The sequence below is a fragment of the Sinocyclocheilus anshuiensis genome, unplaced genomic scaffold, assembly GCF_001515605.1.
Source record: "Sinocyclocheilus anshuiensis isolate Anshui unplaced genomic scaffold, SAMN03320099.WGS_v1.1 scaffold581, whole genome shotgun sequence".
NCBI classification, from domain to species: Eukaryota; Metazoa; Chordata; class Actinopteri; order Cypriniformes; family Cyprinidae; genus Sinocyclocheilus; species Sinocyclocheilus anshuiensis.
Genome location: NW_015540886.1, coordinates 642,271 through 660,045, shown reverse-complemented (window position 1 = coordinate 660,045; position 17,775 = coordinate 642,271). Strand labels below are relative to the sequence as shown.

At 37.6% G+C, this 17,775-nt stretch overlaps 1 protein-coding gene across 1 annotated transcript in view; it reads left to right on the top strand.

The window, feature by feature from the left end:
* Positions 1-17,471, top strand: part of LOC107688696 (fibroblast growth factor receptor-like 1) — a 32,695-nt gene extending 15,224 nt beyond the window's left edge. The window contains exons 3-7 of the mRNA XM_016486432.1: positions 3,379-3,651; positions 13,223-13,315; positions 13,506-13,784; positions 15,150-15,503; positions 16,180-17,471. Coding sequence (XP_016341918.1) covers positions 3,379-3,651; positions 13,223-13,315; positions 13,506-13,784; positions 15,150-15,503; positions 16,180-16,565 — 1,385 coding nt within the window. The 3' untranslated portion in view covers positions 16,566-17,471. The remainder of the gene's footprint in view (positions 1-3,378; positions 3,652-13,222; positions 13,316-13,505; positions 13,785-15,149; positions 15,504-16,179) is intronic.
* Positions 17,472-17,775: the final 304 nt, after the last annotated feature.

Sequence of the window (17,775 nt, the reverse complement as noted above, 5' to 3'; positions counted from 1 at the left end):
GTGCAATAGGTGATTGTCTTCAGAAACATTTTTTGTTATGCTGGTTGAAAGTCTCTTCACATCCCGATAGCAATTATTAAGTTAAGTGGTCTAAATGTATTTGTCTGTATTTATATATTCTGTGGAAGGCATAGGATCAAGAAATGTTCGTCCAATCAAAACGCTCGGTCCGAGCGTTTTAATATGCTTTCCTACCTGCCTATCAACGTATGTATTAGCATACCTCTGCAAGGGAAAGTGGGACGTTCGCTTTCAGTGCAATCAGGCTAAAGTTAGCATTTTCCAAGATCTCCTACTGCACCTTTAATATTATTTTTAAATGTGGTGCAAAGGGCGTGAATTCAGAGATGCAACTTCTTTGAAAGTAGCGTGCTGTGACTAAGACAAAACAACGAACCCTTACCTTAATGTAAAATACTTCATATTCTGCCTAAAAAGACAAAGACAGATAATCTCTCAGCACACAGTGTGGTTATTTTCCCCTTGTGTAGGAGATTTCTTTTGCCACCCTGTCTGCCATCAGCTTCAACCAGACATGTTTTTGCTGTATGGGCCGTGTGTGTGGCCTCAGTCATCTTTTGTCTTTTCCACTGTTATGGGCAATATTTGTCTGTCAGCACGTATGACGCCTCTCTCCGCCTCACATCAAAGCTTTTCGGTCAGCTTAGACACAGCTCTGTGACAAATAGTTACAGTGCATGATGGAAGGAAACAATTTTAAATGACAGTCCCAAGCTTTCTTTCCCCGAGTCTCTCTGAGTCACATCTTTCTTCTAACACATTCTTTATCAGTGCGTGATGTATGTTGTGTGTAAAGCGTGGCATGTGGATGGAAAGAGTATGAGCTATTTCAGCTTCTGCTCTATGGTATTCACCAGGTTGTTTTAATATCCTTAAGCAAACATTCAAGAGTTTCCCTCTTCTTTTCTATTCATTCAGCCATCAGGTTCATCAGATCTATCTCACATGGTCCATGCAATCTCTCTCCTCTCCGCTAGTGAAAAGATCCATTGTTTGTTAAAGGAGCCCACCAATTACATTAAATCTTCATTATAAACACACAACTGTTTTCCTTTCCAAAGCCTCACAAATGTTTATTAAGCCACCAATTGTTGTATACACTTACATTTGTGAATTAAGTGCATGGTTCATCTATCAAAGACTTCTCTCCAGCTGTGATGTTCATTTCCACCTTTTTCTGCTCTATTTCCAGAGAGGAATTTTTCTGCCATTCTCAGCCCTTCTCAGTCTAACATTCTGGAATTTACTGTAATTAAATTAAATTAAATTAAATTAAAAAGCACCAAAACAACCTTTTCTTTTCCCTCCCACGTGTTCTCATGGCACTTTCCTGGATGGCAACCAGCAACTTCAGGTGAAAACACTTCACTCCAGCAGAGAGACTTGAAGGGAAGATGGAAAAAAAAGAATGAAAAAGTACATTTAGGGTCAGTGTCATTTTTCAATGTATAATCTTGGTGGTTCTCACAGCAGCTGTTAGAGCAGCAACAGGATGTGACAGTACCAGGCATGAATGAGAGATGCCTTCCAACGTACACACATGCCAGTGCAAAGGAAATGGAAAGCAAGTGCTCATGGGAGTCTTCGCAAGCTGCAAGGAGGGGATGACCTTGTGCATGCAAGGAAAGAAATTCCCCATAAAATTCTTGTGCCTAGCTTTCCCCCTCCTAACATTTCTTTGTGAGACAAGCTGTATTAGGAGCTGGTGAAAAAAAATGTCTTCATATCACAGATTTTGTGCCAATGACATTTTTGGCAGTGTTGTTGTTGTGCTTATTGTGCCATAACACTTGCAAAGGAACATTTCAGTCTGTAGGGCGCATGAATCTTCACATACTTTGCTAGTCATTTCCAGGGGTGTGAAGTAACGAATTACAAATACTCACGTTACAGTAATTAAGTAGTTTTTATCAGTAATTGTACTTTTTTGAGTAGTTTAAAAAATTGTGTACTTTTACTTTTACTTGAGTACATTTTAAGTGATGTATCGGTACTTTTACTCCGCTATTTTCCTCCGTTTGTGGTCGTTACATGCTTATTTTAATTTTATTTTTATCCATGAACGTGATTGGATAGTGAGATATTAATAGGTCTCAAATTGTCCATATACAATTTTATCTGCCAACTGTTTATCATGGCTGCTGGAAGTGCATTATTCAAGCATCAATTCAGTCGCATCTTCCTCTAACTTAATATGTTAAAGGGATAGTTCACCCAAAAATTACAATTATGTCATCATTTACTCACCCTCATGTTGTTCCAAACCTGTACGAGTTGCTTTCTTAGTAGAAAATACTATGGAAGTCAATGGCAACCACCAACCGTTTGATTACCAGCAATCTTCAAAATATCTTCTTTTGTGTTCAACAATAAACAATTTTCAAAGTTCAACACTTTTTGTTCCATTGTGGATGCTGCTGATTCACCGAGACCGCCGCAGCTCATCAAAGAGACATGCGCGCAATTTAGTTATTCTTATTTTTTTAGTTATTCTTTTTTTTTTTTATTATTTATTGCAAAACGCTAAAACTGGCACCGTTTTGGAGAGAAATGGGCTCTCATTTTAACCCATTTCATGGTGTGTGATGCTGAACTATGAGTTTCTAATGGTGTTTGTATTTGCACTGTTCTAAACATTAATATTTTATGTGCAACAACAGCATGCTGTCTCAGTGGCCTTACACATGAATGGGGATGATTGTACTGAGAATAACTTTCATCTTTTCTTCAACTGAATACTGTTTCCGTGCTGTTTTGATGTCTTTTAAAGAGTTGGCAGTCAAAATTAAAACTGCTGGATATACTTTTACTTGAGTATATTTTTTCAGTACTCTTTCCACCACTGGTCATTTCCCATAGCATGAGTATGCCAAGAATAAATAGAGGAAAACTTTACCTCCTGGTACTGGAACATTACTTACTGTATACAGTTTATTAAATAAAGCAAATATGTAATAAGTTCACAAAAAATATTATTATTATTATTTTATTATTAAAAATAATGTATTTTATTAAAACATTTATTTTTATTAAATTATTACAATTGTTATTAAAGTTATTATGAATTAATTTATTACTATTATTTTTATTATAATTGCATTGAAGCAAAATGCAAAACAAATAATTCAAAACATTAAGATTTAGCTAAATTAATATTTATATACATTATATATATGTATATATATATATATATATATATATATATATGTAATTTTTATGAAATTAAATATAAAGAAAACAGTATTTCTAATTTTAATGTGCACTTTTGCATTAAGCTCATATGGTATGTGGTTATTGATTGTTATGTAAAATAGAGAATTGCTGTACTGTTACCTAAGACCATGTTTTTTGCTCCAGGTCCTCCATGGGTGAGTCGTCAGGTAGAGGACAGACAGACAGCAAAACTGGGCCGCACGATTCGACTACCATGCCCGGTGGAGGGTGACCCCCCTCCGCTGGTCCTGTGGGTGAGGGATGGGCGGAACGTGAATCCAGGCTGGAGCCGCTACAAGGTTCTAAAGCAGAGTCTGAAGATCAAAGAAGTGGAACTGGAGGATGCCGGCGTGTACATCTGCCGCGTCACCAATGGATTTGGCAGCCTCGCCCTCAACTTCACACTCATTGTAATTGGTAAAGACTGCCTCCCACGCTATACACCACAACCCTTTATATCTCAGTTCTTTATACTTTTGCTCACCCAGAGCATTTGTAGGCCACATCAGTCATCTAGGCTTAATCAAAACGCACACGCACAACGGTTTGAGGTAGTGTTTTAGGGGGTTAGTGACCCAGCTAGACATATGGCATCTCAAAACAGCAGAGCTGAAGTATGAGCTTTCAGCTGCAATCCAAAAAGAGCAGGGCAGCTTTCAGATGCCCTCACAAAAGGCTAATTGTGGCACAGTAAGGCAGTCGGGCTCATGAAAAGCTGCTCCCAAATCATATTTGACAAAACTGACGTGACTGGCAAGGTACTTTAAAGCAACCATGGTTTCATGAACGTAACATTAACTGAAAAAAGCATAAGAGAGCATTGTGCTGATGGATATTTATGACTTGTTAGCATTTGTTGGAGCATGTGGCACTGATGCCGTCTTGCATTATCAAATCTAGAGAACAAAGGGTGGCTTCATATCGTCCGTCACACAATACCTGCAGTTGTTTATGTAGGCCGTAATTTAATACCATGTTCGTACTTTTACCCGGGTAGTGGAGACTTTTTTTTCCCACTAGAACCTGACAGGAAAGGAAATTAATACGCACCTACCTGGATGGATGGAAGGAGAAAGAAAATGAGGTGCAGAAGCACGTAGCTGTTGTGAGGCTGATTGGTGCAATGGGGGTTTGTGTTGGACCCTTGCAGCTTGGAGCGTGTGGTTCTTCTGATGACTGCTGAGGGACTGTGGGGCAGGCATTTCCAGCCAAAATGTTCTGTACATGGAGACGAGACAGAGACGACCTGCTGCCTTCTCTGCCATAAATCTGAACTGGTCCAGTGAAGTTGAGAGGCCAGGAGGGCCCAGAAGCCCTTGGCTCTTCCTGTAGCCTATAGCTTGCCACATTAGTGGAGGCAGTTGAGGCAACTAGTGTGTGGATGCAAAGCATGATTATTCTGCAGAGCAAGGCAGCTGCCTAATTGGCTGACCCAGTGTTTTTGGGCTCCCTCCCCTTGATGTCTTTGCTCTGGGCCTCCTGTTTGGGGAGTGATGGCGGCCTGCTGTTTTCCTGTTTCATCCCCGAGAGCTCTGTGGAGCTCAGAGTTATAGTGCATTGGACTGGTTCACTCCCTTTGGAATATAGCTGTAGAGTTTACTGAAGTCATTAACTGCAATGACCAACAGCCCCTGAACAAAAGGACCATTAGACCCTCCTGTTGCAGTGTTTAAGTGTTTAAAGCTGTGAATTTTGCTGAGGGGAATACCACTATTAGTTAACTGGAGAGTGGTTAAGAAGCGGCATTGTTTTCAGTAAAGATTAGTAGACCCTGCAACTGAGTTAAAGGGATAATTCACTCAAAAACGTATGTTGTTCCAGACCTGTGTAACGTTCTTTCTTCTGAACACAAAAGAAGATATTTTGAAGAATGTTTCCACTGTTTTTGCCACTTCAGTGCAAAAAAAATCCTTGCCATCAGTTTTCTTTTCTATCTATATAATGCTATTTAGCTCTTGTGAGCTGTTTTCAGGGACATGAATCAGAATTAATGAATTAATGTGCATTACTGTGCAAATTGCTGTGCAGAATTTTCAGAAATTCTGAAAAATAATATGCATGAAACACTGATGAGTGAAAGTAATAATAATAAAATTGTTTGCGAAAGGTTTTTGCATAACTTAAATTTTAATGCATAGCAAATTACAAAATTACACCTAACAGGTATGTTTTTTTTTTTCAGAGATCCTCCTTTTAAGCAGCTACTTAATGTAAATTATTGTACAACAAAAACACAACAGGGGAACTCCAGCCAGGACTGACTATCAGGAGAGAGGAATCTGGTGACATTCAATAGCACCTGTTGTCATCAGAGCAAGTCTAATCTGCAGCAGGATTTGCGCTCATGGCAAGCATGGGCAGAAGCGTGCCCTCATATTTTAATGTGCGTGCAATCTATACCCCACTTATTTCCTCATGAAAGTGTAATTTTAGCTTTTAGTTGATATTCTGCCCCTATCAAACCAGGCGGCTGATGGCTTGGTGTAATCAGTTGGCAATAAACCTAAGCTGAGGTAACAGCTATAATTTAATCCTTCTGTTTTTCCTGACCACAGTCACCGAAAAGTCTTTGTGCTTTTCACATGCGTAAATAGAAACACATTTTTTTCAAAATCATGTCTGCAATTGTACATGAGAACAACAACTCAAGTTTTAAATATAGACAGAGATTAGCACAGCTTTACAGCTTTAAGGCATTTTAATAGGATTGTTAACTTGCTCTCCAATGTTGCTCACATATTCAGTGCTTTTTTGTAATCTGGCACAGGGGACTCTGGGAATTTGGGTTTGTAAGAATGGCATATTGGGCTATAAAGGTCACAGTGAAGGTGTTGTCTACCAGAAGGTGTTGGAAGCTGTTGAAGAAATGCTTCACCACCATCTCACTCTGACCATTCTCACATTCACTGATGTGTCACAGAGTCAAAGCTGCCTCCATGTCATAAAACGCTGTACTTTAAAATGTCCCAGAGCACCTGGGCCCTCTCCCTCTTTCCCCCGCGGTGGTCCCAGACCCTGCACCCCTGCTGTTTCTAAAGAGCTTCACACACTGCCAGCATTGTTTTCTCACAGCCCTGCTCCGCAGGAGTCCAGGGCGAGGGATCTTACGCTTTTCTCCTCAACATAATTGTCTATATTGTGAGAAAGTTTAAATTTATGTTAGATGTGTGAATCTGTGAGTGTAGTAGCAGATCTCAAGTTTGCCTCCAAAGGTAACAGACTCTGCTCACAATTGCACTGTTGTAGAGTCCTGGTTCCCGGACATTGGCTCCCTCTTGTCTGCGTTTTTCACCTATCATATAGGAGGCCATACGGATGCATTGGAGGGAGACTGTGGCTTCTACTCAGACGGTGGTTTGGGCTGCCTGTTTTATGACGGGACTGGTGGAGAGCTTCCAGCAGTGGCCTTTTGTTCTTTGTTTGCAGGCCATGGGTTACATGTGTTGCAGTTTAGCCAGCATCCTCCTCACCTAACTGGTTAATTGTACACAAAATTACAAGCCAACCCAAGACTGCAAAGGGACACGGTAGGTGGGATAAGGGAGGGGCGGCAAGTTTGAGACAGCTTGGATATGACTTCCAGTCTTTGGGTCATGCCACCTTGCCAGGATTGGCTTGAGTGGGAATCACAGCACTGACGTTCATTCATTCGAGATGATTTTGCTCATAACCTTTCCCGCTACTAACTCTTACACAAACTCTTTTCCATTCCAATAGACGTGCGTTTACTCATTTGCCATGGCTGGTCTGAGTGTAGAACAGCTTCACTGCTGCAGTATTTATGTTTAGTCTGATTTACACTTATTTTCGATGACAGCTCCTCTTTTGGGAAATGCTTCTCTCCTATTTAAACAGTCCAAGGGGGAAGAAACATGAATTAGGCCATTTTATAAAATAGGCACTTTTTCCAGTTTGATAAGTTGATTTGTAAAATATTTAATTGATTATATATATAAAATTAGTTTAATAATCCATTCATTTAGTTAAGCAATTAATCAGTTTATATGTATTTGTATATGTATGATTGTCCTTACATAATATTATGGCTTCAAAAAGGCGCTCCTAAGAAATTTGGAATTTAAAGCTGATAATTCTACAAATATCCACTTCATTTGTAATTGCATTGTAATTTTAAGATTGTTTGTACCCTGCTGGCAATCATAACAAAACATAAAGTGATTTAAAAATAAATTATCTTATTTTATTATTATTATTATTTAAGGATTTTTTATAGATAATTAAATGAATAGAAGTGAAAATATGATGTAACAGGGTTGACATGGAGCCTGGGACCTGGAAGTTTTATTACTTTTACTATAAAATCTTAAAATATAATTAATGATTTTGGCTAAATGCTAGCTTTTATATTCATGTATTTTGTTTTCATTGTGAACACTTTTTAATATGCAGAGTGAAGTCATTTTTGTACACAAATAGCACCCGTTTTGTAAAATGACTTTTAGTATCTTAAGAAAAGACTCGAATACAGTAGAATTTATTTGTCTGATGTCAAACACACCACAAGAACCATCATAAGCACTGGAAAATGCTTTTAAAGCCCTACTTTGATCATGCGTCTCTGTAACACTGATGTAATTCATAATTCTGATTACTTGTAATCTGACACGGAACTTCACAATTTAGGCTCTCAGGAGTGTGTTTGTTTTATTTCTTTCATTGTAGGGAAATAAGCTTGGGCAAGTTCAAAGCACAAACACATGGACACAAATGAATTCATGCTTGTGAGTAGCTGAAGAAAAGACATGGTTGAAAAAAGGGAAAGATGAAAGGATGCTTGATGGAATTGAAACCAGTCTGGACTCACATGAAATTAAGCTGAACAGAGAGACATACAGAGTTTGAAATGGTACATAAGAATGAGTTCAGGCGGAGAAGTGAGAAGCATAACTGAGAAACAACAGTCTGTAACTTCAGCAGCACAAGGGCATAAAATAACAGATGATGAGGCAATTGTAAGCTGAGGGAACTGTTTCTGCTGATTTAATGATAATAGTATTATATTTTGATATAATAATATTGATCGTATTTCATCATTTGAGTCAAGTCAAGTAACCTTTATTTGTATAGCGATTTATACAATTCCTTTATTTAGAAACTTTATTTTTTTAGATTACCAGTTCACACCTATAATGGACTCCAAAGTATAAAATCTGGGATGAATAATGTTTGAAAACTGTTAATATTTTAAAGAACAAAAAATTAATGAAAGAAATATTTCTTATTCATTTTATATCCTATTGTTTAAAAATCGGCACTATTTCTAGGTCACTAGAATGACTAGCTTTCGTTACATAAAAAGGGACATTATGAAAAATTGAATTCTGAAACTCAAATAGTACTGGATACACTACCATTCAAAAACTTGGGTTCAGTAAGATTTGGTGTTTTTGAAAAAATAAAAGAAGTAATATTGTAAAATATTATTACAATTTAAAATAACTGTTTTCTGTTTTAATATATTTTCAAATATAATATATTCCTATGATGACAAAGCTGAATTTTAAGGAGCCATTACTCCAGGCTTCCGTGTCTCATGATCCTTATTATAGCATTCTAATATGCTGATTTGGTGCTCAACTAATTTATTTTTATCACTGGTGGTGCTGCTTAATATTTTTGTTGATATTTCTTCAAGATTCTTTGATGAATAGGAAGTTCAAAAGAACAGCATTTATTTAAAATATAAATCTTTTGTAACATTATAATGTCTTTACTATCATTTTTGATCTTTTGATATATATTAGAACATTGCAGAAAAAACTTTTCTGACCCCACTTTGTTTTAAATTATAGCATCCAGTAAATGTACTCAATATTTTGACTCCAGTATTTTTCTGATGCATCTCATGCCCACCCTGCCTTTCCTTCAATGTGCAATTCAAACCAGAACCTAATCAAATTATGACTTTGGTTTCATGGCGTACAACTAAACCTTCTTTGAGCTGCAGGGGGAGCAAAGGTTTTAATTAAACTAAAAGGATGCAAATTACTCACCTTCATCAGAAAGCCACATTAAAGAGCCTTTCATCCACCTCATTAGAGGGGCCAGAAGCTAAGCCGGGCCCTCTGCAGGATGCTCCGGGCCCACTCCACTCACAACAGAGAAGAAAAGAACCTGGGCACATTAGGTTTGGCCAATTTCCTCCCGGGTCGCAATATGACTGTTGCTGCAAACCACTTATGGCTCTATAAAAGATACAAGGAGACTTCTAATTACCCTTTCTCCTCTTCTTCTATCTGTCTTTCCCTGCTGTGAATCCACCAACAGGCTCTAATTTGCCTCTTCAGTCAGCACATAGAGATATACCAAATATACAAACTGAAATTAGGTGTATGTGTAAAGCTATCAAAAAATAGAAGTGCCAGATCATATTTTTAAAGGAATGAACTACATTACCCATCTGATTTGATTTTGTGTTTTAATTTGATTGGCAGGAATAAGCACTTGCTTTTTTAACAGCCCAGTCTATTCTTTTGTATTTCCCTCTCACGCATGAAAACACATAACCGTGTTTCTTTCAAGAAAGATTAGAACGCTGAAATTTTTTCATCAAGAAAAAAATGATTGGAAGAGCTCAAAAGGACTGGAAAGCACTCAGAAGTGCAAAATGTACCTGTTCATATCTTTTCCATCCTTATGGAACTTAGTGAGTACTATAATCTCACTATAGTAAACAGCATTGGCAGTGTTTTCCTTTGATTTACTGGAACAGACATGGTTTTAGTTAGTGATAGGCTATTACCTTAAAAACATAGCATCAGTCTCAGCCAAACGTCTAGGTAAGTTTCTCCAAGATCTTCAACAATCATTATTACGTCTTTGATAAAAAAAAAAAAAAGTAACAAGACCCTTTTTCCTTTGATGTTTATTTTATTTAGATGTTTCTGAAAATCAGTAGAAAAGTTTCAGCCTGCTTTCTATTCCATGTTTGTTTTGCTTTGATTTTTTTTTCCAAGCATGTGGAGCTCTCCGTGACAGATCTACAGGAATGTCTGTTTGCTCACACAGGTATGAATGGAGAATGAACCTTTTTAAAGGCACAGCTTTCAACTTCGTCCCGGTTGGAAAAAAATAATATGTGAGCCTTATTAACACTGAGTCCACATGAAGATCATTTGTAAGCTGAGCTGCGGGGCTGCATGTGGACCTCTCTGGACCAAACCCTCCTTCTTTAGGCAGCCCCCTCTTTAAATGTATCTCTATGGGGCTGCAGAGGAAAAGGAGCCCCCTGTCCTTCCGAGCTTCAGAGCTCCTTTTCCACTTTTTTCCTGTCCTAATGGCGCAAAAACATCACTGAGAGTTATGTGTGAACTGTGAAATGACTCCATGAGAAGCATGCATAGTAATACCCGTAAAGCCATAGGTTCTTTCCAATAGAGCATTCTGTCTTTTTAGACACCTGATAAGAGAACAGGGAGTCTGGGATCAGGCTCTCAGTAAGACTACTTTAGCCCATATAAAGCTCCACTGATTCCACTCTGCTGCTGCTGAATAGAGCAGCAATGGCTTACTTTTGCTCCTACACCCCAGGGCCAAAAGTAACAATGGACTGAAGGCCGGTGAAAACACTTCTGCTTGCTTTGGCCTGGTTGTCTGTGTTGAACATGCAAGGCCTGTGCTCAGCATATGAGGATTAGCAGGGACAAAGGTGCAGTGCTTACTCCACAGCAGCTACACACACAGCCTCAGGACAGCAAAAACTATAGAAAGAGAGACAGGGAGTTATTTGGGGGTCAATAATTTTTAAAGGATTAAATATATCCCAATAAAATGAAAGAATAAAACATATGATAAAACAATTTAGTAGATTATTAATTAATTAGTTTTGCCATTACAGGAATACTTTACATTTTAAATAAAATTACAATATGACTGTTTTTACTGTGTTTTTGATCAAATAGATGCAGCCTTGTTGAGCATAAGAGACTTTCAAAAACATGAAAAAATGTTTTTGACTCTGTAGCTCTAGCAAATGTTTAGCACTTGTTTTAGGTGCCTGTTTTTAAAAGGACTATGAAAAGATTTTGTTTTAATATATTTTGAACATCAATGGATGGAAATGGCTCCTACAAACTTGCAACTATACAAAATATTGTGCGTACATATACATTGTATATTGTATATACATTTTGTAGTGTATATACACTAGTAAAAGGTTTGGACAAACACTAATTTTATTAATGTTATTATTATTTAATTTTATTAATACACATTATTATTATTAGCTAGTAGTATTAGTAGTAGTAGTATTAATTCGTTTTTAAAGAAGATAAAAAATTGTATACATATAAACTATTTATTTGAACTATATAAAGTGTGTGTAAAGTTATGACTAAGTGCATAAAATATATATAAATACTTTTTTGGATAACTTTTATATTCCAAATAACGTATCATGTTGTTGGTGGGTTTTTTTGGGAGGGGGGGATTAAAAAACATAACATTTTAAAAACATGTAATAACCAGTGATGCCACAGCTCTTTTTTGCCATTTATTGCTTATTTTAATTAAACATTTTACAATACCACCAAACAGTGTATATTGTTTCAAAATGTTCATGTTAGTACCAAAATCATATTGACACCATTGTAGGCTTTAAACTCTGTGTCATGGAAGAGAGAACAGCAACCTTGTAAGATGTTAGGTTTCACTTTTTCTTCCTAAGTGAGGTACTAGCTGTACCAACCACTGATGACGCTGACTGAACTGAACTATGGAAAGTATTCATAAGGCATTTTATTAAGTAGTTTCATCAGCTACCCATGTGAGAACCATGTGTTGCCAGTGTTGATTCATGGCTTGTTGATTTGGGATTGCTCAGAATAAGTAATGTTGTGGACATAAAGATGTTGTGCTGGGTTCATGTACACACTTGTGTGTGTGCCGATGATCGGTCTGCTGTGCATTCAGGGATGTGAGAGAGTTCTCTGTGCATTCCTGTGAGCCAAGCCAGAGAAATTCATCCCAAACAAAGCAGGGCTCTCAGCTCTGTCTGCACAGTTTAGGTTAAAGTCAGTTAATTGGTTTCCTGTCCAGGGTTAAGTCAACACGGTGTTGTGTCTTAAACAGTGTGGAAACCGGAGAGAAGAAACAATATAGCAGTGTTTGTTCACCCCCAGCGCACAAACCCCTCTAAAATAATACGTCGGTTCAGCCTGGTTATCGTTCCCATGGAGTTCTGGAACGTCACCGGTTCCGAAACAAAACACAAAATCCTCCACACACCACTGATCTCCCAAGTGAAATCTGTTGTTTTTCAGGCACAGAGGGGTTCTGGTGGCTCTCAAAGCACTACAAAATAAATCTCACCAAGTGTTGGCCTTTGCATTGACCCGCTCATCCAACATGATTTACATGACACCATTTGCAGACATTAATAGTCGGTAGTATGAAGATGAAAGAGTTCATATTGCTAGAGAAACATCAGACCACTGATTTATGGACCAATATCTAAACTATCCTTTAAGGTATGCCTGAGATCATGAGGATTTTTTTAATTGATGAGTTAGACTAGAGTGCTTAAACAAGTTTTAGTGGTTTCACTTATGCTTTAAATATTCCAATGCTTTTCATATTGAATTTAATCCATTAACACTGAAACAGGCTGACATTTTAATTGCTCACTGAGTAGCAGAGATTTGCCTGAAATCATTTGTCAGTATTTATAGATAAAACATAAAATATTTTACATGTTTGTATTAAAGGTTGACTCAATTCACTCCTTTGATATTTTATTAAATGTGAAGATATTCATGCATTTTTTTATATTAGGCTTTAGTGTCTGAATACTTTAAGGGCCACTGTAATGTTACAGTTAGGCAGAAATGCACAATGATTCATTTCTCAAAATCTCTTTCCTCCACAATTCCTGATTATTTGCATCTGCATATGTTGAACACTGAAGTGAAGCGTGATGAATATCATAACAGTAAATATTTCTCATGAATCATTACTTTGTGTCTTTCAGATGATGCAGCTGTGACTCAGAACCAGCCTCCACCAGATGCAGCAGAACCTAACGCAGATCTCCCCCTGCAGGACCCCACCGGAGAGCCATGGGGTAAGCATCTGATACACACCTTCCTCATCTTTCACTCCACGTTACTCAACGCTTGATGTCATCAGCACGGGCCCGCATCTTGAAAGAGCTCAAGACAGTTCATTTCATCACTGTTGTGTTACTACCTAACAGAATATGTTTTGTCATCCAGCCATAATCTCATGCTGTAAATGTTTTATTTCCTCCGCAGTGAAGCCACGCTTCACTCAGCCCACAAAAATGCGCAGGCGTGTGCTAGAGCAGCCTGTTGGCAGCTCATTGCGTCTCAAGTGTCTGGCCAGTGGCAAACCAACACCGGTCATTTCATGGTGGAAAGACCAGAGCCAGCTGCCCAGCCCTCACCAAACTAAACGCCCACAGTGGACGCTGACTCTGAAGAACCTGCAGCCTCAGGACAGTGCCAAATACACCTGTCACGTCTCCAATGCAGCTGGACATATCAATGCCAGCTACAAAGTGGATGTAATTGGTGAGTTTGGAACCCGAAGTGGATGTTTAGCAATGGAATATATTTGTTAATAATATATAATTAAAAATGTATGATGTATAAATATAATATATATATATATCAGTTTAAAGTTTAAATAATATAGACAAGATAACATAGATTATAAAAAAATTAACAAATTGAAGACATTTGTTAATTATATAATTTTAAACCTAACAAACAAATGTTTGTGGTTTGATTTACTTTTAATAATTAAATATAAACAACAACAACAATAATAATAATAATTTATATTATTCCATGGTTTGTCTGAATACTCGATTCTGATTGGTTGGCAGGTATGCATTAAAACCGTTTAATGCACAGGTAGTTCCAAGTCAGTTTAATCACCATTCTATATTGATGCGCTGCTTTAATTGATGCACACACACACACACCACTCGCACATAAATACAGTGAGAGGGAGAGAGGTCGGAGATTGCGGATCGTGTTGCGCACACACAGAAACTTATTGTCGGTGCTTTAATTAATAAAATAGCATAGATATTAGATCGTTGCATTATCTTCCTCAGCAACGAGGTAAAATCTAAACAGCTTCATTGTTTGTAGAGAGAGACGCACAGACGCAGGTAATTCACACACACAACTGTCATCTCTCTCTCGATAATTCATTCAAATAAATGTGGTCTTACTACACTATTTCATCTCTGTATCTGATTATCCCTTACATAATTGTCATTTTGATATTTGATATTGATATATTGTTATCCAATGCAAGTATATTCATGATTTTTTACATGTGGCTTATTTGTCTACATTTTTGGCCTTAATTTTATATATCTATATTTTTTGTGAAATGTTTTTTCTTTAAAAAATGTTACACTATATTTCTTAGTGTTTATTTGCCACTTAGTTCAGTATTATATTAATTCAATAAATTTAATAATAAATTATAAATAAAATACATTTAAATGTATCTGTTAATAAATACATATATATTTATATTAAAATTATACATAAATAATTCAAAATATTATAAATTATATATAATAAATTATAAATACTATTTTAAATCTTATACAAATATATAGCTCACATTCTAAAATGTTTTGATATTTTTATTGCTATGGATAGTTTGGAGATGACAGAAAAGGACTGGTAGAATGTGAAGAAATTTATCGGGAAATGTTGTGGGCCAGACTTATGAACTTATGTTATACATTGGCACCTCGGCTTAAAAAGTATCCAGTATGCCATTGTTCCAACCATGGTTTCTGTTTACAATTACACCATAATCAGTTACAAATGTGATGTGCATAGGTAATTTCATGTTAGTTTAGACAAAATATTCATACTGCTTTAAGTTTCAGTCTGTTTTCTCCACAGAGCGTACCAACTCCAAACCCATTCTGACAGGTACCCATCCTGTCAACACAACTGTGGAGTTTGGTGGAACAGCTTCCTTCCAGTGTAAAGTCCACAGTGATGTGAAGCCAGTAATACAGTGGCTGAAGCGAGTTGACCCAGGCACAGAGGGGCGCTATAACTCCACACTGGAGGTAGGAGGCCAGCACTTTGTGGTGCTGCCCACTGGGGACGTGTGGTCCAGACCTGATGGTTCCTACCTCAACAAGCTGGCCATCATCAAGGCACGTGACGAGGATGCTGGAATGTACATCTGTCTAGGGGCTAATACCATGGGCTACAGCTTTCGCAGCGCCTACCTCATCGTTCTCTCAGGTCAGCTCCTGTAATTCTCCCCTCAAATCTAGTTGGCTTTACAGCACTAAAATTCACTGTAAAAATGATCATAATATTAATTATAAAAGACTAAAAATGCTACAGTAAAAACCTGTTAATTGGTTCACTGAAAGTTCCCTTACTATATTCTGTGAAAAACTGATATTTTATGTAAATTTACAGTACATTATTGTAAATTATTTACAATTTTTAGAAATGAAAAAGAACAAGTCACCTTTTGAGATTCCAGGAATTCCCTGTGTGACATTTCACATTTGATGGATTTTCATTCAAATAACTGTTTCTTCTTGTTTGTTTGTTTTTCTTCATTTATGCACATTAATGTTACATCTTAAAGTGTTAAATAGTGTGTGTGTGTGTGTATATATATATATATATATAGTGTTTACCTCAGCTTGTGGAAAAGCTACTTGTGATGAACTTTGGTGTTTGTCAGTATATTTAAAAGGTATAAAACAGATTTTTGTTCTTCAGTAGGTTGATATCACGTTATATCACAAATATTTGTGTTTTTAAGTTCAATTCGTAAAACCTCAAATGTTGCTACCATATTTTTATGGTATAGCTACGTCAACCAAAGCTGCCATTTTTACCAGAATTGTAACTTTTTTTTCTTACAATGTAGCAGTGAATAAATGCCGCTATTTGTTTGCAGATCCCAAGGTGGATAAGGATGTCATTCTCCGCCACATCAGCCCCGGTCTTCCCTGGCCACTGATCATTGGGATCCCAGCTGCTGCCCTGCTCATGGTAGGAACCATCGTGCTCTGGTTGTGCCACAGCCGCAGACGCCAGAGTGCTTTGCCTCCCCGACCGACGACCTATCGAGACCACCACATTCCAGACAAGGAGCCCAGCTCGACCAGCGGCACCAACTCTGACCTGCCCAACCAGAGACTAATGGGAATGGGGCCCCCAGCTCTCAGCGGTCCACCAAAGATTTATACCAAGGTCTACACAGACATGCACACTCACACCCACACACACTCCCATGCACACATGGAGGGAAAAGTACACCAGCATTTCCATTACCAGTGTTAACAGGTTACCGATGCTGCTGCCTCTGTTCTCATGAGCTAAGGGCCACCACTCGAGGACCACAACCGTGCTGTTCTGATGGAGCCCATTTACCTTGAAATGTCTCGGGTCAAGGGAAATGTCTCACAATCAGTAGAGCTGCAGTGGACCTCAACTTTCCTTTAGGTTCTTCTGAGTTCAAAATCAAATAACACTGAATCAAAGCAACCCGAGTAAGTGCTAACAGTCCAAGAACAATACTTGGATCTTTTTGCTATTCAAAAGCCAAGCATTACACAGGAAGTAGAGCAGAGATGTTTTATATTTGGAGAAACTGTGATGATATGTGTTAAGCATACTAGTGGCCCTGTTTACAAGGTGTTCTGAACATTAATGTCAGGAAATTAGCAAAGATGTGGAGTTTTCTTTTTCTTGTTTGTTTGTTTGTTATATTGTGAAGAAATTATGCAAGGAAATGTCAGGGAAAATAGATGGATGACTAAATGGAAAGGGGGTAAGGGCTTCTGTTGTATTACCATTAAAAGGTACTTTGTGTGTGTGTATGTATGTATTCAGCTCAACTTTCTGATGATTGCAGTATTATGTAACATTATCTATGTCAATGCAGTCTCACTGTTTGCTAATTACAGTCGAGGAAGCTATTTTATTTCAAACACATTGTGTATCAATTCAAATTACAGATGAGCTGTAAACATGGCATTTCTGTTTGATGATAATATATTTTAAGACTCCAACAAAAGCTAGTCAGCAGGTCTTTAGAAGCCTCCTGTGAGCCGATATACAAATCTCGTTAAAATCTATAAATGTGACAACATGTTTATCTGAGATACTGCATGCTGCAATTTTTACTTTGGTGCTCATGTAAGTGTATTTTAATCATATTTTTGTAAGAAATAAATAATTTTCTATTTTCCCCCATGCATTTACAGTTTGACCACAAAAGCTTGCGTATTTTCGGTGGGAATTGAAAGTTGGATGCCACCGCAGTTGCTGTTAACTCTCCTCACCCTCCCTAACACGGCCTCAGACCACTGTTAGTTCAACAGGCTGAGGAATGCAATAAGAAAATCAAGTTATTCTTTTCGACACCAGGAAAGGAGGGAAATATTCCCAGCAGGATTTGATGGGTATTAATATTCAGATAGGGTTACAAAGAGGGGGCTACAGTTCTTAAGGCTGTTTCCTCTGTGTTCCCTGTGGATGACAAAGGCAA